The following is a 24,105-nucleotide window of genomic DNA, read 5'->3' on the forward strand; positions in this document are numbered from 1 at the left end:
GAAAGAGTAGGAGTGGTATTGAGGTTGATGCTGAGGGATGACAGACAGATACTGTGTAGGAATATCCTTAAGGTATTTTACTTTTAATGAAGGGATGAGTTAAGCCAAATTGTTTTGCATTGTTAAGAAAAGAATTGGTTTATGCTTATAAAAATGGATGAAATTATCTAAATGATCCATTGAGTGCCCATTTTAATTACATAGATGGAAGGATTACAAGAGGACAGTATTTTATGTCTACCTGCTGCTTACTGTGAGGTCAGTTCTTCAAATTTTTATTACTAGACTCTTACATAAACCTTTGAGTTAAATTTCATTTCCAAATACACAAAGGGAAGTTTGTGGGCCATGGTCGTCTTTATTCATTGTACAGTTTTGTGTTGTTTTTTTCTCTTTTTGTTTTTGTCTCTTTTTACCTCCAAAATGGAATGTTTTTGTTTTATATACAGTATACGTTTATATATATCTTTTATATATATCCACTTATATATGAAAGAATTGTGTGGCTATTTGCATATAGATGCTAGAACACTCTTTTACAAGTCAGGTGTGTTAAACTCCTACCCTAGCTATCTATCTCAAACCTTGGTTTTGAGCCGATTTTTCTTTGGAAATGCTTTCATATAAGGTAAGGTAAATGAAGTAGCTTTTATCGCAAGACTTTTTTTTTCATATCAATTCTCTTTCTAGCGTGCAATGATGCGCTTCTCAGAGTTGGAGATGAAAGAGAGAGAAGGCCAAACAGCTACCAAAGACTCAGAGGTCTGCAGATTCAGCCAGGCAGACTGGGAAAACTTGAAAGGAAACAGTGAAAAGAAGCCAAAGTCTGTCGCTCTGGAAGATGCCATTGCTGACCAAAATGACAATGACAGATGTAAGCGAATTTAGATGGCTTTCTGAAGCGCGTACGTGTGTCTCTGCCGCGGCAGCTTGCAGCAAAGCTGTGCGGGCAGCGTAATCTTCGTGTGCTCGCGGTGTTGCTGGTTAAAGTCACTGACCTCGGGCTCTGCAGGTACGGAGCTGCCACGGCTGGTGCTCTCCGTGCTTGTTTCGGGGTCTGCGAGTTACTGGTTACGGTTGTACTTGCTTTTCAGGAGATAGTTAACTGTCACCGAAGTTACTGTCTTAAAGAGATTGTCCTTTTCATTGATGGGGCACCACATCAACCAGTGAAAGCAAAGGTCTAGGGCTGTGTTTTAAATGCAGACAGGAGGTGGGGGAAGCATGAGAGACAACAAGGAGTTCAGCTTCCTGAAGGCGCTGTAGCTCTGGGAGATGCCAATATTGCAGCTTCCAGGCAAAGCAAGGATGGAGGACAGGGGGGTAATGGGGGGCAGGAACGGACACGATCTGCCAGGCTGGCTTATCCATAAAAGCTGGCTGTAAAACTCCAAACTATGAGAAGCTAGTTTGCCTGGGTGACTTCTTGCTGCAGTGGCGGGGGGGTACGTGTGCCCAGCTGACGCAGGTCCTTGAGGGCAGGTGGGGGGCTGCAGAATTCCCCATGGGGCTGGCTGCTCCCTCTAGGCTGCAGCAAGGTATCAGAGGACTATGGAAAACGTGTGCTAGCAACCCTGCCCTAAAAGCAAGACAAACTTAAATGGTATTAGTTCTTTTACTGTATGCAAGAAAAAGCACTTTTTTTTTTTTGGAACTCTCGGTAAGCATCTGGTTTCCATCAGTTTCCCAAATTTTTTTCTTTTACCTATATAATTAAGGAATAGATCAGTTCCTCCTGCTGCTACTTTGTTTTTAACAACTCAGAAAAAAAAAATTATGCTGAAAGTATTGCAAAACAAGAGGAAACACACTGCAGACTGCCTCGTGCGCGTGTGTGTGCACACTGTGTAACTGGGTGGTTAAGCGTGCTCTTCCGTAGGTGGAGATTCATGAGTAGGGCTAGGAGAAAATCTCATTCAGGCAATTTAATAACTTTGAATTATTGTTCTGGTCTTTGTTTAATGCTTTTGGCAGAGAGCATGCTGGTCAATCGTACTTGCTTGGTTACTCACCTAAATCAAGTTACTGTGGTATTGCTGTCACTGAAATAACAGCCTCAACAAAAATCGGCCTGGCAAAATAGCAAGGGAAAGTTTTAATTGTGGAAGTGGAGAAGGTACCAGGGTGGGGAGAGGCTGAGCCCCTGGAAGCTGAGCGGGCTTTCCCTTCTCCAAGCTGTATTGAGGCGGCTTTGGGGAGGAAGGCAGGGCTGCCGTTGTGGTCCCTGTGCTAAAGCTGGGAGCTCGGCAGGCTGCCGCCCCGGCTCTCCCCCTTGCATTCCTCCTTGCTCCTCGGAGGGCTCTGGGCACCCTAGTGACATCCTCCGTTAAATCCCCCCCTGCGTGTGCTGGAAAGCGTAAAGAGCAGCAGCCGCAGTGGGGTCCTGCCAGCTTGCTCTGACAGCAGGGCGAGATGGGTCTGGCGGGGGGGAGAGGGGGATGGTGGTCTGCGGGGCCAGGGATGGGTGCAGGGGACGGAGGGAGAGCCTGCTCTGCTCGGGGGGCATGGGGCATGCTGCTCAGGGCGGGCTGTGGCATTAGAGCATAGTTGTTTGCTGAAACACCCCCACCCCCACCCCATCCTTGCAAAAGGCTGATGGTACAGTGCGTCCTTAAATTCATCATTTAGTGAGGTCTCCAGCAGCACTTGAATCTGCTGGCTAAAATGTGTTTGAGACTGTTAATAACTGTTGGAAGCAGGGAACGTATGTTCAGTATTATGTTAGTTCGTTCCTCTCCTCTTCTAATTAGCTCTGACTTAACAGGCTATTTCAGAGTTTGGCCGAATGTCTAAACTCCTAAAAGCACAGATCTGTTCTGCTGAGGGAGCTCCTCTTCCGTACGCCTGGCCGTACAGCCACGAGTACTTACCGGTACAGATTCAGTTCTCAGTAAAAGTTTTTTATCGTGGTGGTTCACCTCCTGCCCCTTGGGATAGCAGCTGATAAATCAGGAAGCCAAGTTTCACACTTCTTGAATGCCTCTAGTGTAGTGGCTTGGGCTCTGGTGGGGCTTGAGCCACCAGCGGTTTTGATGCATCTCTCGGCGAGCGACTCGCAAAGGGACAGTGTGCTCTGCCTGCTCTCCCTCTTTATTTATCAGCAGCGACAGCCAGGGCTACTTATCTCTTGCTTTCCCTTTCCCTCCAGTTTCTAACCACGCTGTTGGTGCGTTGGGCTTTAAAGCTCTCGAACGGGAACTAGCTGATGGTCTGCAACCTCTTCTGTTTTCTTTTCTGCCTCCTGCAAGCGATCTTGCTGCTGAGAAGATGTTTCACCTCGTTTTACGTAGCGTTTGTCCAGCGTTGGCTAAAAGCAAAGCAGCGTGCCTTGACGTGTGTGAGCGGGGAATTTAGGAGCAAAACCGGCGAGCTGTTAGGCACGACCCCCGCTGCGAGCACTTCACCTGCCTGGTGTCGGTGGGGAAGAGGAAAACCGCAACCGAAACTGTGATTGTGGCACGGAGCCGGCTCGCAGGGCTCCTCTGCTGCTGCCTCGGCGCGGCTGCAGCCGTGCCTGGCGTGGAGCGCAGGAGCCGATCGGGGCCCTAGCAGCTGCTCGCCCCCTCGGCTCCTCTAAATCTACCACTGCAACGACAACAACAACAACAAAAGGCTAAATAACACAGGCAGGTGATGCCTACAGAGGCATCTGATGGGATGGAAACTCCTTTTTTTAGCTTGCCCTGGGACTTGTTCATTTTCCTAGCTGTATAGCACGTGTATGGACTTTTTGGGAAGCAAACGAAGGCACAATATCCAATTCCCTAAACTTTTCCTCTGACTTGGCGGTGCATGGCTTTGCTGTACCGAGAGTCTTTTTAAGCTTCATTTTACCTTCTGGAGAAGGGTAAAAGAGGTGTGGTGGGTTGTTTTTTTTTTTTTAAAGGCCCGATTTAAGGGAGGTAGCCGTGTTAGCTAATTAATGAGCAATTAAAGCCAAGGAGTAAAGTAGAATTGCTTTAATTCTCTCCCATCTCGTTTAGGTTTTGCCGGGCATTCTGAGAGCAGCCGCAAAGCTGCTTTGTTGCCAAGGTGACTTGTAAATGTTGCTGAGGCGATGCTGCTCCGGTGCATTTCCATAGCACAAACATGATAAATTATGGGATGCATATGTCATGAGTCATAGGATTGTTCAGAGATCAAGTGATTTAAGCGATTGGCACGGACACGCGCATCAATACGGGCATGTGATGATCGCATGTCGGTTCATAACAAAGCTCCTCTAGCGGTATTGAAAATCATACCCAAGTGTGAAAGATTGAATAAATTCTACAAGCTGTGAGTTTCTTGGTTGGGGAGCATGATTTTACCCATTGATCTAATTTTCTAGGAGGAAGACACTGCATGTTTAAGCCTTAGCTGGGAAAAATAAACCCCGATATGTTAAAAGCCTGATCTTAAGGCATGAGACCGTGGGGAAAAAGTTGAAGCAATTCCTATGTGTGAAAGTAAATGGTGTAGTGTGCCAAAGCCTTTAGAGCTGATCTTCAGCGTCGGAGTGAGGTGCTGGTGTCCCTTTGCATGGTAATCCCCTGCTTTTCTTTCGTCGCTGGGCTGTGTGTATACCTGAACAAATGAAAGATGGAGACAGTAAACGTGTCCTTTGCCCTGGTCAGTTGTTACCTTCCTGCCATGGGACGTAGCACATAAAAAAAAGGGGAAAAAACAAAAGTGTGTGCAGGGAGAGTGGCGGGCGGTTGCTTGTTTGTGCAGTGCGGTAGGCTTGGGCAGAAGGAAACAAATGTGGAAAGCTCCCAAGCGGAGATACTTGGAGGGAAAAATGACATCAGCTAGGTTCCCTCTGCCCCATGGGACACTCAGAATTGGATGCTGAAGGTGACCGGCGGAATTTCTTACTGTTGTTGTGATTTCCATGCTGAATACTGAGTTTTAGCATTTGGATAGTGATTACCGTCCTCCGATGAATAAAGGGTGCCTTGCGTAAGTGAGCGCAATGAGAGGTTGCTCCAGGGAAGAGGAAAGGCTGTTTTTAGCTGCCATGTTATTTGAACAAAAGAATCGCAGCTTAAACACTAAGATGTGTTTCCTTGTTTGCATCGCATGGGAGGGCCTGGTCTCAAGCAGCTGACAGCAACAGGAAGATGGAAAAACGAAGGAAAGGTTTTTTTTTGGGGGGAAGTATGTTTGGGCGTGTGTGCATGTAACTTTCTCGTGAGATTGTAACCCATGCACTAAGGAGATGTTGCTTCAGGCAGAAACCATATGTGAAGAAGCATCTTCTTAATTTTTCCTTGTTTCTAGTTTGGTAGGACAGTGAGAAATGGTTTGAGTTGTTGGTGCTGGTTCTCACAGCTGGTGTGAGACTGGCAAATGCTGGAGGCTTGAGGAAGGAACACATTTAAGAGTTTAATCTCCATACTCATAGAGGTGTGTTGCTGTTTATCCTGTGTTTCTGGCTACCTCGTCACTGTTTGAATAATGATGATGTGAAAACTCCTAAGTATTTTGTTGTTGTTTTCTTCCTTGGATGGAGAAAAGGATGTTGTAGATACATGGTAGGGGGGAACAAAAGCAAATAAATTCTCCTTGTCCTTGTTGGGCATGCACGATATGCTTATGTTGCTGTGCCTCATGTTGACATTTATATCTTAATTTGGGGAGACATTGTGTCTGATCCGGGTTGCTTGCAAAACAGTTTAAGGACAGGGTGGAATCCGGTGGTAAAATATTAATAGAGCCTGCGCTCCGTGAGGCGGTTGCCGCTGTGCCCAGGGGAAAAACCTCTGGGCATGCAACGTGTCCGTGCAAGCTGCATAGAGAGCCTGACAGCCTGTGGGTTATGCCGTGTCCCGAACAGCGACTGACCTTTGTTCTTTTGTGGTGAAAATCCGGCTGTAGAAGAGGCGGGGAGCGGCAGCGGCAGAGCAGATAGGCAAGGACACGTCCCGCGCGGCTCCCCGGCTTTGCCGTCGCTGTCCTCCCGTGTCGATGCAGGATGATTACACAACCCGGATTAATGTGCGGAGATGTCGCTCCTCTAATGGTCTTAACTGCATCTAGCGGGACAGATTTCAGAGACGTGTGTGCAGCGGGCAGTCCTCGGGAGGGATTTTTGGCTCGGCGGCTGAGGAGAGGTAGCTCTGGTCGCCTGAGGGTTTCCCCTCAGATGTGACTGGAGAGCGGAGGAAAAGGTGTCGCAGAGCCGCTGGCAGCGAGAGCTTTTTGGATAAACTTCAATAGGTGCGTGCTGCTCTCCACGGCACGCGGAGCCCCAGAGGAACGGCAACGTTGACGAGCTGTTAGGGAGGTTACAGCGAATGTCTCTCCCCTCTTTTTATTTTTTAGCACCGACGGTTTGAGTGAGCGGCGCTCAGCCTCCCTGTGCCAAGTCTTCTTGCAGATAGAGAAGGAATTAATCTACAGCGGGTCGCTTTTGGTGGTGGTAGGCTGGAATTAGCTTGCTGTTTCCTGCAAACCCCGAAGATTAAGACCATCAACACACCCCCCACCCCCCCCCCCGCTACTTCCTCTGACCCTGTGAAAGCTTCTCTGGGAATTGGTCAGGATGTGCCTGCCTTTTCTTAGACCAGACAGTGTTCGGAGCAGGAAGGCTGTCCCGATCTAGCAACTCTCGGTGTGAACCGTGGCGTGTAGCTGCTGGTACTGCTGGAGACGCGAAGGCTGTAAACAGCAGGACCGTGGCGGAGAGTGCCCTTACCTGATCTGTTTGGGGAAACTGAGCATATAAATAGAATGTTCCCTTATGAAAGGGGAGAAAAATAGCAGATTGCATTAAAAATGTAAAATGAAATCTGACGAAAGCATTTCTAAAGCGATACCGAAAACGTGGCTGGTCCAGCTTCTATGCTGTGTGAAACAGGACTGCTGGTGCTGTTGGTGTGGTTATAGGGTACAGCTGTTGGGCAGCATCTTCCTGCCAGATGTGCAAGCACGGGGTGTTGCCAGATTCATTCTGGTTTGTGGGGACACTGGCGATTTAGAGGCACAGTCATAGTAAGCTGAGATACCTGTTTTCTGGAACATGTCAGCATTGCTGGCTGGAAGAAGTGTGACAAACTGCATTTTAAAGTCTTGAAGGGAGCAGGTGTTGGCCAGACGGCCTTGTGGAGAGGAGGAGCATCGCCAAATAGCAGAATGGCCTGAGCGTCCCGCTCGCCTGGAAAAAGTCAGCTTTTGTTTTGATTTTTCTTGGCCAAATATCTTCTGCTGTTTTATAAAGCAGCCCTGCAGGCAGCTTCCCAAGCAGCATAAAAACGATGCTGGGGTGTCTTTCGGTGCCCGCAAACATCTTCAGAACCTTAGGTGCTACTTGGAGCCATTTCCAAGTTGTGGTGAAGAAAAATCTCATCAGAGAAGTTCCCCACCCCCAGCCTTCCATTGCTGACAACAGGTATTTCAAGGACGGTCATGAAACCAGAAGGTGTGGACAGAGCTGTAGGAAGGTGCTCTCAAGATAAGTTGGAATAGAGTTGGGCTGCATCCAGGGGCTGCCAGTGCCTGGACGCTGGTGTGGTGGGTCTCGGAGGGGACAGGAGGGGAGAGGGGGCTGCAGGGGAGCAACGTCTGCCTTGGCGAGGGGGAAGAGCAGAAGCTGAAGGCCAGGCTGTACGGGGGAGGAGGCTGAGTAAGGATAGGGAGGATCAGGGGGAGGGAAGGGAAATGGAGCTGTCAGGAATCCGGGTAGGAAACCAGCAGATGTGCTTGCAGGAAGGGAAGTGGGAGAAGGAGGAAGGGCAAGGAGGAGGAAGAGGAAAAGGACAGTGAGCCGTGGGGAAGTAGGATGGAGCATACAGACAGTTTGCCAAACAGCGGCAGGCATGCAGAAAGAGTACGGGTCAGCCAAGGGGGCTCAAGCGCGTGGGAAAACCAACTTGTTTGTGAGAATTGTAAATAGGAAGCTGGTTAACCGTGTTGCAGTCTGTACTGCGTGTCTGCCTAACTGTGCCTCGGCTAGTTTGGTTAAACCCAAGAAAAAAAAACCTATTCAAGATGATGATGAAGTGTCATTTTTAAGTCAAGCATCCATCTAAAATTGCTTAAGCTGTCTCTAAGTTTCGGGGAACAGTATTGGAGAGGGGAAGCTGAAGTTAGGGCTAGCATGGCAACGTGTGTGTTTTTGTGGCTAATTTGTCAGACTAGTTTCTGGTAAGCTTTTCAAAGCTCACCCGCTCACTGCTGCTGGAAATACTCCCTGAAAAAAGCGAGGTCTTTTTTAAAAGGAGGTGACAAAGATCATGTGATGTACAGTGACTGGCCGGTTACTTGAAGTGAGGAAGCCTTTTTATAACCTTGGATTCAAGTAGAGCTTTTTGCAAAGTATCACAGCTATTCTTAGTGGTATTCCCATGTACGTGTGTGCGTGCTCCGTATCCCATTTGTATCTCCAGAAGAAAGGACAAACACTTTTAAGTCAGACTCTGCAATTTGATGCGAGAAGTTAGGGAAGGATTAGGAATTAATGAAAGACTAATACTTCATTATCATCAGAAGGTATTTTTGAAAACCAAGTCATTGCAAAGTGGAGCTTGGATTATTACTTACTACAGTTTTGGGGGGTGAGGTTGCTTTCTGAAAAGGGTCTGTGCTTTTGATATCTAAAGATGTTTCTTTATTTAATAAAGCATATTGTGATGATTCTATGGATACAAGTATTGTGAATATTGTACTTCTTAAATTGATGTAAAAACAACACAAAGTATCGTGCTTTTGGGGGTTTTGTACTTAACTGTTGAGAAAACTGCTGCCTTAGGCTGACCAGAGCAGACATGTTTCAAAGTACAATTTTGTGTTTATTTGCATGCCTCATGAATCATGATGGAGATGACATTGAAGAGATCAGAGAGCATAGCTTTCTCACAATGAATTGTTTTGTATTTATTAGGTCTTGTGGTGTTTGTTTTTTTTATTTTTAGGTAACTTTACTAGTACAGAAAACAACCAAGGTCACTTTCTTGAAACTCCAGAGGAAAAAGATCTCTCAAATGAAAAATGTTATTTAGAGAGACATTCTATATATGAAAAAGCGGAAGACCAGCCAACAGAAGATATTGGCCAACATCCATGTCCACGTCTGGACAGGAAGCGTAAACACTCTGGTGAGAGAGTGCAAAATGATGGCAGCCAAAATGAAAACTTTGTGGATGAACTGCAGGATGAACTTATATCAAAAGCAAAAAAGAAGAAGAACTCCAAAGGTAAGACAGCATTTTGCTTTGGTCTCTCTCAAGGAATGTCTTGTGAAAGGAACGTCCCTTTGGCTTAATGTGTTTCCATTTTTGAACTTGATAGTTACTAATGTGAGCACTGTCATTTCACTTAAAATTATATATATGTATATATATGTATGTATATATATGTGTATATATATATATGTATATATAAAGAACTTGGTATATAAGGGTAAAGCACTAGTCATTGGACACTGTAGCCACAGCAGTGCAAGTTACTGTAGTGCATGTAACCCTTAATGAGCGAACCTTTAAAATGCATAGTGTGGTGGTAAAGCTGAGACTATATGCCCCGAAAGTGAAATGTAGCTTTTGTTTTAAGTTGAGGGGGCTTTTTGATTAATTTTTAGTTATTTTTCCATTAGATGACTGGCCTGAGAGGGAAATGACAAACAATTCCTCTAACCACTTAGAAGAGCCCAATTGTAATGAGGTGACCAACCTGAAGGTGTGCATTGAATTAACAGGGCTCCATCCCAAAAAGCAGCGTCACCTGCAGCATCTTAGGGAACTATGGGAGCAGCAGGTGTCACCAGAGAGATCCCCGTCCGGCAAGTTGGGCCGGCAAAGCAGGAAAGATTTAGCTGAGGCTGTTCAGCCAGAGGCCACTGCAAAGGTCAAAGACTTCACAGAAGAAAGGCACACCAAGAAAAGGTCAGAGGCCAAAAGCAATAGAAGTTGGTCTGAAGAGTCCCTCAAAACAAGTGACAATGAACAAGGTATGCAGAGACTACTAGGGAAACCAGCCGGCTTTAGCATTTACAGTGACGCATGCTGCCACCGATGTTAAGGAATTGTCGAGAGCTTTTTTCTTTTTTTTTTTTTTTTTTAATTTTATATATATATATATTTCTGTAGATGTCCATTTGTATAAGGACTGACACCTCCTCTTTAAGAATTGCACTGTAGCTGCTATTTGGCAGACAAGAAAATGTGTTTGTGTATGTGTGTTTAACTATGTGTTTGTGCGTGTGTGTGTGTGTGTGTGTGTGTTTTGGCTTTAAACACTCTTTCATAGATAATGTGAAGATGAAGTTTATGTCTCTAGAGGAGAGCTGGGGGGGCATACAACATGGGCATGCTTCTGGGTGAGGGAGGGAGCAAACAGGCTGCTAGTTGGTGTAAGAGCGTTTAACCACTCGTAGGATTTGGGGGGCTGTGACCCTCTGAAACAGCATCAGCACAGCTAGCAGCTCTTGATCTCGGGAACCCAACGCCTCCAGCACCCTCAGCACTGCTGGGTTTCCCCGCCTTTCCCAGGGCATATGCTCAAGAGCAAAGCTCATCCTCCTCCCGAAGAGGATGCCTTGCTGGTTTGTCTTGGGCATGTCCTGTAAACCCCTGTGGCCCCGCTCCCCAGCCCCTTGGCAGAGATCTTCCCAGCAGCTCTCTCCTAAGGGGTCGCTTCCTCGAAGCACATCAGCTTTCCTTGACTTGTTTCCGGCTGCTTCTTTCCCCCTCACTCCACTTCCTCCTTTTCCCCATCCTCTCCCCCTTTTCTGCCCATTCCCTATCCTGGGGGAGCGCCTGTGGAGGCAATCTGCCAAATTTTCCTTTGGACGGACGGGTCACTCTCCTGTCCCCGCTGTCCTCAGCCCCCGGGCACGTAGCCTGCTCTGCTGCTTTTCCCCTTCCCTGCGACGTTTGCTGCCATAGCTTGGTTGGAGGACTGGTGGGGAACAGCAGCACGCAGCCCACGTGGCCGATCCCCCTCACCGTCCCCTGCACCTCGTTGTGAATCCCCGTCTCCTCTGGGCACTGCAGGGAGCCCTTGTCTCCTCTTTCGGCTTTTCAGGTAAAAGGTTGCAAATACTTTCCTTTTCTTCCTTCCTCTCCTCCTCTTACCCCTCCAAGTCCTCTGCTTGCTTTTAAGGAAAGGTGGTTTCTAGGAGGGGGAGCTCCGAGTTGGACGTTTGGGCTCCTTCCTCCTTCACAGACCTGGGAGCTTCATCAAACTGGTAGACATTCACCCTCAGGCTAGCCTAACCTGTAGTTTAGCTGAGATCCCCTCAAAAGAGAGAAGCACAAGGAGAGTGGATCCTCTTGTCCCGTGCCGTGGAAAGGACCGAGTCCAGGTCATCCTGCACCAGTGAGAGTTTTCCTCGGTAGCATCTCTGAAACGGTCACAGGCAAAAGTATCAGCTTCCCTTCTGTCCTAAAGCTCCTCACCCATCTTTCCCCTTGGTAGGATTATCTGAGGGCAGAAAACGCCAAACTGTGATGCTTATTGATGGGGAAGATTCTCCAAAAGGATTCATGGAGCAGGAGATCAAAACTTAGTTTAAAAGGAGCTTTGACTCTTACTCCCTTGCTTTATGTGCTGCCTTGGCGAGCATGGTATCGGCTCAAACATCCCTGCCCATCACCTGCTCCTCTTTGTACTTTCAGAAAGAGATACCTTGTGGAGATTAAACGAGGGTCACTAACAAGAAGCCGCATTGTGTAAGGATGCTCTAGCTTTCCCCTGCAACGCCTCCCGTGGCAGCAACAGGCTTCTCTAATGCACGACCTCAGGACAGAAAAAGAGGTGGCTCCCGATTTATGCACCCTTCCCAAAGGCATTCAGATTCACTTGCCCCATGGCTATGAAAAACCTCTTGGTTTTGGAAGACGCTATAAAACCATAAACCTGACTAAATTATGCCTTGCCATTCATTGTGCAGAGGCACTGGAGATAGTTCAGGTCACTTTGCTGATGCTCCTCCAGCCCCGTTGAAGTGTAAACCTTTGAATCTCCTTTTCTTAGTTCACTAGGACGAGGACATTTTTCCCTGTTGTGCGACAGAGCATCCTCTGTGTGACAGTTGCATGGGGATGGAGACTTCCAGCTTGTCTTTCTTGCCCGGGACTAGTCCTCAAACTTTTCTTAAACAAGTAGATATTGTGAATATGAGAATATACTCTGTTGCTTGCAGCTTTTTTTTGCTCTGGGGCTGGGAACAGCTGTTCCCGGTGCCCAAACACTGCCTGCGAACGTGGCAGTCTCTGCTGCGGTGAAGCTGGTTGTATCCCAAGAAGCGGGATGTAACAGGGCATCGAGGTCTGCCCCTGCGCCCGTGAAGCCTTAATCTAGCAGCAGCATGATTTGCTGCCTGTGCCTGCAAATCTCCGGGAAGACGGAGGGTGCTGACTTCTGGGTTTGTTGCTCCAGTTGTGTTCAACGTGGGATTTTAGTGTGGGAGCAGTCGCATTGCATTGCGAGCTGCCACCAGGCTGTTGCCCCTCTGTCCCCTGGTCAGTGCCTGCTGGCTGGGTGACCAGGCGGTGGCCACTGGAAATGTTCCCCTGGTGACTCTCTTCCGGCTGTAGCCTCTTTGCAGCCTCACTTGCGGGTCAGAATCATGAGAGCCAGGATGTGGCTTGCCTGAAATAATTTCAGGGCCCTGCCTTATCCTGCTCGCGAGGTGACATTGCCCATGCTGGCTCTCCGGGGCACAGCAGGTCCGTGGGCGTGGGGATGCCTGCAACCTAAGGGCATCATGCTGCTTGCCCGGACCTGTGGCCGAGGCCTGAGCCACGGTCTCTGCTGGGATCCAGCTGAGCAATAACCTGCCGGCGGTGCAGTAGCCAGCTCTTCCGACAGTCCCCCAGGGAGCCGCAGCCGCTCACCCGGCGCGAGGAGAAAACCCGGGCAGTGCAGAAACAAAAGCCCTGAGGAGAGGAGCCGGGAGGATCTCGCCCACCGGGAAGGCCGCTGCCTGCCCCTCGGGTTGCAGGCAGCGTGGCGGCTGCTGGGTTGGCAGGCAGGAGGAGGCAGCTGCCGGGGTGGGAGCTGAACAAGCGAGTGTTCAGGTGACGCGGCAGCAGCTGCTTTTCCGCGTGGACCTCTCTGCAGCCCGCTCCTGCGGGAAGGGAGGCAGGTCCTGCTCTGAGTCAGACTCGCCACAACCCACATCAGTCGGAGGCCTGGGTTTTTTTGGGTTTTTGGTTTACGGTTTGTTTTTTTTTCATGGATATTTGGGGATATTCCTGCTCACTCTTGTTTTTCTTCTCCCTTCACATATGTAGTCGTCAGAAAGACAGGGTGGGATCCCAGGATTAATCGCTTGCCTTTTTTCTGCCCTTGTGTCTTGCATTTCCCAGGCTGACGCTTGGCTTTTTCTGGATCGTGCTGGCCTCTTGCAACGTTATTGATCCCGAAGCTCCTGGGCATAGTGTTGCTACTCTCCATCTCTTAGCTGCGGCGCACATTTAGCCTGGTGCCTGCTGTCACCGCTGTGGAGGGTCAAAGTGGAGCACAGAGTTTACGTGGAGCTTGCAGGCTGGAGTACCCATTTTTCATGGTGATTAAACTTCTGCTTTTAATGCCTCAGCATCCCCGCATGGGAAAGCCTGCAGTCCTTTGAGATAGGCTTCTCTTTCTGTGTTTTTTTCCTCCATCCTTTTGGTATTTCTGTCCTTCTCCAGACCTGTGAGGTTTTTTTCTTTCTGTTCTAGTTTTTCTACATGCAGCAGTTTCTTACTTCCCTTTGCACTTACCAGACCTCATCGCTGCTGCTTTCCATCTTTGCAATTTTTTTAGTAAGTGATTAAGTAGATAATGATGATACTTCTGTACTGGAATTGGGCTTTTCACGTGCTACTCCAATTAGGTTAGTTGGGAACAGGAGAATTAAACACTCCTTACTTCGTGCTGTCTGCAGAGTGGGAACGACAGCCTCGCATCCGTAGGCTCAGCCTACGACTAGGCGCCTGCCTTCAGGATTGCAAAGCCTAAAAAGCTCTCTGGATTTTTGCTGAACAATCTGCACATCGTGTGTCCCGTAAATTCCCTGACATCTGCTTGGCAAGCCGCGGTACGCGTCTTTTTCTAGAAAGTGGCTCGAATGAACTGAGGGATTTCTGTTTTCCTCTTTAATCTAGAAAGCCTTCTGCAAGTTGCTTTCACAGATCTATTTAAAGGAAGACAAAAGTGTGAAGCTGCCCACCAAGAGGATTCTAGATTTTATTTTCTTTTTTGCCGACTGGCTCTGGATCGAGTCTCCTTAAATAAAGGTCTCTCTTCGGGGAGCAGCTGCCTTGTTTGCTGCTGCCATCTCTTCTGTTCTGAAAGTAGCATCACTTCAGAGACTTCTCGGAGCAAAGGAGCCTCTTTCAAGTGCTCAGGGTTTTTTCCGCACCTTCCCTCAGCGGTGTGGTATTGTGTGGCTGAAGTGTCCCTTCCTTTCCAGCAACCTTTAATTTTTCTGCAGAGGAGTTGGTTCTGAGGTCACCTCAATTCTCTTCCCAAGGGAAATTCAGACTATAAAAAGTCAACTTTCCTGTCCTTGTTTTGTTGTAAACCTGCTTGCACTCTGGGAAAAAAAAAAAAAGTAACCATGCTTTTTGCATGTGGCCTAGATTGTGGGATCCATCTTGTTAGAGCTAACCCCCGGAGAAAACCCGGCCCTGCCGGCATCCTGCCACGGGCGGCAGGGCACTGGCCTTAGGTCCCCCATGTCCCCGGGCTTTCTGGTCTCACAGAAAGACTCACTTCTGGACGGAGTCCTCGGGAGAACACAGCCGATTGCTTTTCCCGCAAAATCCCTGCGCTTTGTGATAGAGAGTTGCACAGGGCTTCTGTAGGGACGGCCAAGGCTACTACCAAGAGTAGCCTTTCTTCTCTTGGTCTGTTTTACAAGTACACGTGCTACCAAAGGAGATGTTCCCTGTCATATTGCCGTCTTCGGGCGAAGCTCACCGTTCCCCCCGTGCTGTCCCACGAAGACCTCCTCCATGCTCCCGCCTCTCTTGCTTTCCCCTCCTCCCCCGTCTCTCTGCCCTGCCACCACACCTAGCCAAAGGCGGACAAGCCCGGCCGGGCCCAGGCTGCCGGAGGAGTTGGTTCCCCCTCAGATAAAGCAGTTCCAGGTAAGGAGGCGAGTTTTTCCCCCAGCGAGGCGGTGCAGCGGCGGCTTGCCGCTCTGCCTGTGGCGGCTGGGCTGCGGCAGCGCCGAGCTGGCACGGCACGGCACGGCATGGCACGGCACAGCGCCGTACGGCCTTCGCCGTGCCCCGGCACCCGGCGCGGGGCGTTTCCTTTAGCGATTTTTATCAGAGCGTTATAACTGTTAGCGTAACGTTAACTGGCAAGATGCTATTTGCGATGTGAATGTGGAGCGCTTCAAATATTAATGATTTGAAAATGTAATTGGTAGATCTCTTAAGCAGTCGAGGAGCTTGTGTTAAGTGCTAGCAATGTGTTTTCCTTTTAACGCACCATGCAACGTGTAATGCCTTTCCTTCCCATTTAGGCTTGCCCGTATTCCCAGTGTCTCCGCACATGAAGAGCCTTTCATCCACCAATGCAAACAGCAAAAGGCAGGCTCAGCCAAGCTGTACTCCAGCCTCGAGGTTGGCTGCCAAACAGCAGAAAATTAAAGAAAGCCGGAAGACAGATGGGCTGTACACAGACGAAGAGGAGGATTTCCAACATGCATCTCTGCTGCAGAAATACAGCGAGTGTGAGAAGCCATCAGGGAAACGTCAGTGTAAAACAAAACACTTGGCACTGCAGGAGAGGAGAAGGAGGTCATCTCTGACAGGGGATGACACCACAGATATCGAAAATGCTGAAGATAAGGTATCTTTATTTAGACTTAATTGTCCACCAGCCTCTCAGAAGGCAGAGCCAGCCTGCTTAAAACTAATGCGCTGTCATGCATGCAGGGTAGCGGGGATTGCATTCAAATTTGTCTGGATGCTTTGCACATCTTGTATTTGCTTTTCTTAACCTGAGTTAAAAGCACTATTGCAGGGGGTGAGGAATCTTGCATTTAAAAGCTGTAGCAGGTCTTTCTTAAAATACTAAATATGAGCAGAAAAGTGTAATTCTTTGCTGGCAAAATAAAATCCCATTGCTGTATTGTAAAAATGAGGATTAAAAACCCCCCACAATAATGGTTTTGACAGGTCACGATAACGAGGAAAGTCAGGAAGCGACCAGAGCCTACTTCAGACTGCGACTCCTCGCCACCCAAGTCGTATGAGCAGAAGCTGTACGATCGCCTCCAGCAGACTCCCTCGTTGCTACCTGCCTCGCAGCCCTCGCAGCTGCCGATCGCAAGCCCCCCTCCGGAGACCACCCCGAGCCGGCCCATGCCGCCTGAAGCGCGGAGGCTTATTGTCAATAAGAACGCGGGGGAAACGCTGCTGCAGCGGGCAGCACGCCTGGGGTATGAGGTAAGGTACCTCACCGCCCTGTGGGACGATGGTTTTTTGTTTCAAAAGTTAAAACCCTCTTTCTGGTTTCATAGATGGAAATTTTGCGAAGCGGTAGCTTTGAGTTTGGTCGTTGGAATTTGCAGGCCCCCTCTCTCCTGCTGCATTCCCTTCCCCGGTGTGCTGGGTCTGGGGGCAGGTCGCTGTGGGAATGGGTCCCCAACTGCTGTTGGGTCAGCTGGCGGGGACGCAGGGTAAGCAGCATCCTGCGTGAACGAGCAAAGGGTAAAGTTTTATTGGTAACCCTCGCATCTGTTTAAATATAAGCCATCTGCAAACAGAACGAATGTCTTTTTTTTAAAGTAGTCTTTATGGTGATCTTTCATGAGCTGCACAATTTTTGCTTTTGTTATTTGTGAAGAGCGTGTAGTGTAGGAGAAGGGTTTCATTTTTTGTTCTTTCCTCCAAGGAGTATCTGGTGTGTGACACGGGATGTAGCGCTTGGAGCGTCCTCTTGCATGATCAGATGCATCGCAGGAGCACTCTGCATGCTTTGTGCTCAGAGTCTGGAGCTGCTTGGCGTAGCTGGAACAATGTTGTCTAATGAAACAGCCCCTCTGTTGCTACAAAGATCAGAAACCGATGAATCCCCTAGCTCCGTTGTTTTGAAGCACGCTTTTATTGGGGAGGTATGGGCATATAGGTATGAGCGTCATTGTTGCTCAACTTCAGACCTTGCAAAGAGGTGTTTCATTGCAGAGAGCGATTGCTGCCTCTGGCGTGGCTGCAGGGTTCGCCTTGGTGGTGAGAGGACTGCTTGGACCTCAGAGCTGGGCTTGACCTCCATGCTGGAAGGTGGCATCAGCCCGGGCCCAGGCAGGGCCTGCCCAGCCTCAGGGGTTTGTAGAAACCTCTAAATGCCCTTCGTATAGCTGGAGAGCTTCGTGTGGAGAGAGGTCTTCTCCAGCTCTGGAAGACAGGGTTTGTTGGAAAGGTTTTATTTACCCTAGACAAAGGCTTCTCTTAGCCCAGGGCACTTCAGCTCTAGCTAGGAGGAGGAGAAGTGGTTGTTACAACGTTGCTATGGTAATCTCCATAATTTAAATAATTTAATTTCCTACAGACCTAAAATTTCCTACGGACCCAAACCCAAAATGTGTTGTAGCATGTGCTCCAAGCTATCGGAGTGTATTTTCTTCCTGCACAGTGTCTGTCGGGGCGAGTGCCGCTTGCGTGTAGCAGGTTGCCGTGGGATGCTTGTGCGCTTTTCTTTCCACGCCTGGCATGCTCTGCTGAGCACAGCTCGATGGGAGCAGCTCCGAAACTTAGCGATGGGCTGAGGTCTTACTCAAGCCGCGGCTGAGGGCTCTCTGTTTGCTTTGCTAATAGTGGGGGCTCTGCAGCACTGGCTGTTAGTGGGCTGGTTGCAGAAAGCTGGGGATGCCCAGGCTCACCAAGGTGGGGGTCCTGGGGCCCTGGGGTAACCTCGTGTGCTCACCATGCCTTCTCATCGTCAGCTGATTGAGGATTTTGATTTTCTGACTGAATTCACCCAAGAGTTCAAGCGAACATCACGTTTTTAATAGGCTTAAATATTCCCATCGTTTGACTTGATCCTTCGGCCAGCATTGACAGCGCAGCAGTGGGTCCTGTTGTTGGTGGAGTGTGGGGCAGGAAAGCTGAGTGGGGCAGGGGAGAGCCCGGTCCGTGTGTCCAAGCTTCCGCCGCAATCCGGCATCATCTGTGTCTTTCAAGGCTCGGAGCGGTGGGTGGCTGCGCTGCCCTGTCGGGGCTTCATTCAGCCTGTGGTGAGCTGTGATAGTTAGGTCAGCCGTGGAAGCTCTGTAGCTGTGGGGTTTTTCTTGCTAGCGACCAGACTACCGCAGTTAGTAGAAAGCCGAATTTCCTCTGTCTCCAGAAAAATTAGAATGGTCAAGAAGTTACAAATTCCTCTACTAAAAAAAAAAAAAAATCTCGATGGGTCAAGGTAATTTTCTGGTCTGTGACCTGTGGCAGCTGCACACGTCTGTTTTCCGCCATCTCCGTTAGCGGGGCAGCAACCTTTGGTGGCTGCAGCGCGATGGCGGGGGGCTGATGCTGAAGTGGGAGCACTGGAAGCTCACGGGCACGTGGGAGCTTCTCATGGCTGCTGCGGTGGCAGCAGGCAGCCCCGTGGCCCTTTGCCAGCCCGATAGCAGAGGAGGCGAATGAGTCACGGGGCCATGGCTTGCAAAGGGACGCCAAGTGCTGGTGCAGGACTTGGAGCTGGCAGTAGCTGGCACCGCAGGGCACCGCTGAGCGCTGACGGTGGCAGGGATGTTATATGGGGCAGAGCAGCACCAACAGCTCTGCCCTGAGACTGGGTGAGCTCGTGCCTGCCCTTGGCAGCCTGCCTGCCTTTGCAGCAGGGATGCCTGGTGGCCATGCAAGGATCCCACCCCAGACCCAGAGGCAGCGCTGGCACCTTTGGCATGCAGAGACGCTGGCGAGCTGTATATATCGCTTCTGGACCCATGGGGAGCCCAAATGCTGCTAGCTCAGGTGCCTCTGCCCCACTCTCAGTTGCACAGTATGGATGTGCCCCAGATAGTTGCGGGAAGGAGGACACAAGCGGTTACGGTTTTGTGTGTAAAAGCTGACGTGAGAGTGAAATGTTGAAGGACAAATGCGGCTTGTGTCTGGTCAGCTAAATTGCAGGGCCGCAGCCAACAAGGCTACTTAAAGCCAGTGCGGCAAATGGTCTTTGGCTCCGGAAATCCGTATGGTCTGAGCAAAACCCTGCCGAAGCTGGTGGGAAGCTTTGCCTTTTCTTCGCTAGGCTTCTGCACCAGGCCTTGCTTCGTCAGGATGTTCGCAACCCATCCCAGGGTTGCTCTCGAATCCATTCCATTTTCCCCATTTGAAACAAATTACTTGAGATAATAGTAGTCTTAAAACTGCAATTTACTTTTTGTGAAGAGGGAATTACAGGGAGCGTAAAGTCTTTTTGGGAAAAAAATTACAAAAGGCTTGCGTAATGAATTTGATGGGAAAGGAAACACTGGCTGTCTTTGTGCCGCTTGTTGCTTTTTGGTGTGTGTCTGGACTTGGAAAGTTCTCTGGTGAATTTGGGATTAAGTCCTGCCTGGAAAGGCAGTGAAATGAGAGGAATGTGTGGTGTGTGACAGGGGTGGGGGAAAGATGGTGTTTCTTTTTGGGGGATTTAAACACTCATGAAGACAGGGCTTATCCAGGCAGGGGGAGAGGATTTGCCCTGGGGATGCCTCACACGAGGGTCTGGCCCTGGGTCCCCGGTGGCACCGCTGCAGGAGCAGGAGCCTCCTGAGCATCGTCCTGCCCTTGCACGGCTCCCCTGGGGCTCCTGCACCCTGCCAAGGGACGAGCATCACTTCTGGGGTTTGGCACGGTGCTGCGGGGAAGCGTTACGGCTCAGGTTATAATGCCTCGTCCAAGGGCCATGTTTCGAGGTTGGGTGGAATGGAATAGTGCTTCTTGGTGGCAGCATGCTTGCCCAGGGCATGGGGGTTGCGCAGGGGGATGCTGACCCCTTCCCTTGGAAAAGGGGCAGGAGCTGCTGTAGAGCATGGGTGGGAGAGACTAAAGCGAAGGGCACCTCTTTGTAGATGAGGATGGAGCATGCATATTTGCATGCACCTTTTAACATTGCTGTTTGCAACTGCAAGGCAGCAGAAGCGGCAGCGGCACATATCTTGCCTGGTGACGTGCTAGCTTGACTCTTTGGATTAACTGCGAGTGATTTTCAGATTGCTGGTTTAAATAGAGCACCTGAACAGACATTAAATTGCCCCATGGCACTTTCACAGCCTTTCTCTAACGTTCGTGAGAGATGCTTATGAAACCAAAAGTGTGTTTGTGGCACCACGTGTTCCTGTATTCGGCAGTGATGGCTAATTTTTTTGTAAATTGAATAAATCATCTTAAAAAAAGTTAATGAGGCATTTAATTAATTAACAATGTAGAGTTTTATGGACTTTATGGTTACATTTTGTGGTTAATGACATTCTTCTTATAGCCTCTTAACACAGAATTGCCCGACAGAATTAGCCTTTTCGTCCAGTAGTAGGTATTCCACCCTAGGATGAGCCTTTCCTTTTTACAAAAATAGATGAAAGGTGTTCCTTTATTTTGAGTTGCAGAATCTATTTTAAATGGTAACTGCATGCTAAAAGTGGAGCTGAATACGGCAGCCGCTTCTGCTACCTATATCCATCTGCTAATTTGCCTGGCAGGGTGGTCTGGTTTTGAAGGAAAATTCGTATCTCTGGGGTATAATTTTCCACAGCCCTTTCTTATGGGCTTGAGCGAGTGCAGGGTGAAGAGCATCCATTCTGGACCGATTTTTGGCCTTTGGGCTGATTAGCAGGAACATTAAAAGCCCCTGTTCGGCGAGAGGCAGGACTGTGGGGATGCCGGGTTAAACCGGTGGGTGCGTCGGGTGTAGGTGGTGGTGGACCACTCCGAGCTGGCGGCAGGTGAGGGGGATGCTCTGGTGCCTGGGACTGGCAGCTCACGAGCTCCCCGCTTTAGCCTGGTTAGTGAGGGCCTGCTAAAAGAGCAGCTTCATGCTGTATCCTGGATACCAGCTCTCGGGTCAGGTATACCCAGAGCACAGATTATTGCGGGCTTTCCGGTAGATTTTGAAACGGGAAGAATAAATGCGTCGCACCCAGCGGTTGTTTTATTCTCTCGCTTTGGCAAAGCAAACACTCGCCCCCTCCATGCCGTATCCCACTTTGCGAGGATGTCGCTCGGCCTTCGAGAGGAGCAAATGCAAAATTAATGGCTTGCCACTAATTTGGGAATGCGGGGGCTATTTTATACATGCAGCATCACTTAGAAATGTGGTGGTGGTGTTTTTTTTCTTTTGCATCTGAGACAAATTGAGGAAGACTTGCACCATCCTAAATTTTTGGTTGAATGATGAGCAGTCATTGTTTCAAGGCCGCACAACAGCGTAGAGCTGAGTCTGGCCTAGGCTCTCGACCATGGTATATTTGACTGCAAGATGAATTGTGTTAAATTCACATGGCTTCCCACGGCGCCGGGCTCGTTATTGGAACCTGGCGCCTGGCTTTAGTTGTGCATGCAGAAAACCAGGGTGGGTGAAAATGGGATTTCCCTGATCTTGATAGAGTTGGGCTTTTTTTTTTTTTGTTGTTTGCCGATAGCAAACCGCCCTTTGTGTGTCTTAAATGTGTTTTGTTTCGGGTCATGCGCTTTTTCTTTTTAAAATCAAACTGACGTCGGCTGTGCTGCTGTTGCGCTTGCAGAATTTTCTGCTAAAAAATGCGGATGTCAGAGTAAAAACCTTCCTGCTAGCTTTATGTGTGGAAGTTTTGAGAAGTGGAAAGCTGTGAGTTTTGTCTCTGAAATTGGCACGTTCCCCCTCTGTGACGATTCCTGACGCTGGGGGCTGTGGGAACGTCCCTGCAGGGTGTGGAGCTCTTGGTGCTGCTTCGCACGAGCTGGTCTGCTCGTGGGAAGTCGTGGTCTCCGCTATGTCTCCTGAAGTAGCAGGACTTTCAACGGCTTCCCCTTTTCTTTTCCTTTTAACTGACCGGTCTCAAAGAGGGTAACTTAGGCATATTGGAGGGGTTTTGTGTTTTGCTGCTCCACCCCCTTCAAGAAGAGAAATCTGTGCGTCTCTGCAGCAAGAAATAACTCGATGTTTCTGTTTTTCCTCTCATTTCCAGGAAGTGGTTCTGTATTGTTTGGAAAACAAGGTGTGTGATGTGAATCATCGTGACAACGCGGGTTACTGTGCCCTGCACGAGGCCTGTGCCAGAGGCTGGTTGAGCATCGTGCGGCATCTCCTCGAGTACGGGGCTGACGTCAACTGCAGCGCTCAGGATGGAACCAGGTTAGCAGCACCCCCAGCCCAGCATCGGGGGGTCACCACCACCGGGCAGTAGTTTCTTTGGTCACGACGGTGGGAGAAAGCACCCCTTCTCTCTCTATTTCTTTATCCTCCCCTTGTCCCCCTTCCCATCCTGCACGAAACCTCCAAAGCAGGTGACGCGTGGTGGCCTCCTTATTGCTGGTCCTTGGGCAGGAGCGGGCAGGACTCGGTGACCCCCTGCGCTCCCCGGCTGATAAAGCGGTGGGGGCACGCTTTTGTTGTGACTTGAGCTCAGCATAATTTTTTTTCTCTGGGAATTTTAATACGTTTGTTTTGGTTTTTAAAAGAGTTTGTGAAATTCCCAGCTGCAGGGCAGGAAGGAGCGATACTTGAGCTGCGGCCCTGCTCGTGTGCGCTCCAGGTCCTTTGAGTTGTGCCAACAGAGTGGGCTTTGCCTTGTTGGCAAGGTTACTTTTAAGAGCACTTCAGGCTTCTGCGGCGATTGGGTGTGCGAGTCCTATATATGCTATGTAAAAATGTTGTTTTGCTAAACTGTTAAACTCTATCTGCTCATTTGGTATTTTGGATTTATTTTTTTTTTAATCCCAAATTAGGCTTTTCTAGTTTCCTTCAAGAATAGTAGGGGTGCTTAGTTCCTGTGCTCGCAGAATAGTGAGCTTTTCTTTTTTTTTTTATTGCTTTGTGGTTATAGAAATGCTGCTCTGCATCTTTTTTAAGCTTTTGTGCATCCTAAAGTACCTCTGTGACCACCTCTGCGGGGCTGACCTTGGGGTAACTTTTCCTCAGCATATGCAGGACATTATCCAGTCTATGCATTTTGGGGACAGGTCGCTTTGTATTCCGTGAAGCTCCTGCAGCTTATTGTCTTAAATGGTTTATCACATTCACTATCACCATCCAAATAGCCAAGGAGGTAAAATTAGCATAACTAAGAGTCTGCCTCTTCTGTTTGTAAGCTCTTTATTTATTAACTTGGGAAGGGAGAGTCAGGAAAACAAAAGTCCCAAGCGGCTGGTTAGGATGGTCCATTAGAAGTTCATGATGGTCAGTCGTTACCGGCCCATCATGGCCGAAAGGAAACATTTCTGAAGAAAGATTGAAACCCTGGCTGGATAGTCAGATTCCTTCTCCATCTCCCACTTCTTTGTAAGAAGTCTCAGATCTCTAGGCTGATAAACAGCCCCGCATTTTCTGCTGTCTTCAGCTTTAATACGTGACCTGTGCCACAGCGGCGAGTTGCCATAAAAAGAATCCTAAATTATTTTTGTCTCCCGTGCCGGAATAGCCTATGTAGAAAATTAACCCCAGGAAATTTCCGACCAGTCTTAAGCACCCGCCAGTTCAGAGTCCACCTTGGATTTCGATTCACAAATGGAGCTGATTTGCAAGAAAGAAACTTGGCTTGTGTACCCTGAAAAGTTGTTTTGGGGATAATGCATTTTAGAACGGAACGTAATGATGATCTGATCATAGACGGTAATGCCAGAACTCAGCTTGCGGTCCCCTTTCTTTTCTGATGGCAGACTTACCTTTTGCTTGAAAAGCTGCCCAGCAGAGAGCGTGAATCCAAAAGGCATCTAATATACACATGAAAGATGGTCTAGCTGCCCGAGTTGGGTAGGACAGAGAGCAGAAGTTTCTGTGAGGAGCTTCTGATCGGTGTTATCCCCTGCCTTTTGGTAGGGCCAGACTTCTCTCTCTGTAGAGTAAATCATGACATTCATAAGACAAATCCCATTTCTCTCTTGAAGCCTCAAGAAGCTTTTCTCCTCTAACTTTTAGAAGGAAAGAAGTGTCAGTCTTCCTCAACTGTGTTGCTTTTAAAATTCAAATTCTTGAACATGTTCGCCCCTTGGAAAGGTATTAGAATCTTAA

General features: G+C 48.9%; 1 protein-coding gene across 10 annotated transcripts in view; it reads left to right on the top strand.

The window, feature by feature from the left end:
• The window catches only part of BCOR (BCL6 corepressor), an 82,752-nt gene that overhangs the window by 49,348 nt on the left and 9,299 nt on the right, over window positions 1-24,105 (top strand). For 4 of the 10 annotated variants that reach the window (XM_072848135.1, XM_072848136.1, XM_072848142.1 and 1 more), the window contains exons 5-11: window positions 205-258; window positions 691-874; window positions 8,895-9,176; window positions 9,560-9,928; window positions 15,443-15,771; window positions 16,101-16,370; window positions 22,064-22,230. In XM_072848135.1, the coding sequence (XP_072704236.1) occupies window positions 205-258; window positions 691-874; window positions 8,895-9,176; window positions 9,560-9,928; window positions 15,443-15,771; window positions 16,101-16,370; window positions 22,064-22,230 (1,655 nt within the window). The remainder of the gene's footprint in view (window positions 1-204; window positions 259-690; window positions 875-8,894; window positions 9,177-9,559; window positions 9,929-15,442; window positions 15,772-16,100; window positions 16,371-22,063; window positions 22,231-24,105) is intronic. The other 6 variants (XM_072848157.1, XM_072848180.1, XM_072848196.1 and 3 more) reach the window with 6 other exon arrangements.

Source organism: Ciconia boyciana, chromosome 1 (assembly GCF_034638445.1).
Source record: "Ciconia boyciana chromosome 1, ASM3463844v1, whole genome shotgun sequence".
Lineage (NCBI taxonomy): Eukaryota > Metazoa > Chordata > Aves > Ciconiiformes > Ciconiidae > Ciconia > Ciconia boyciana.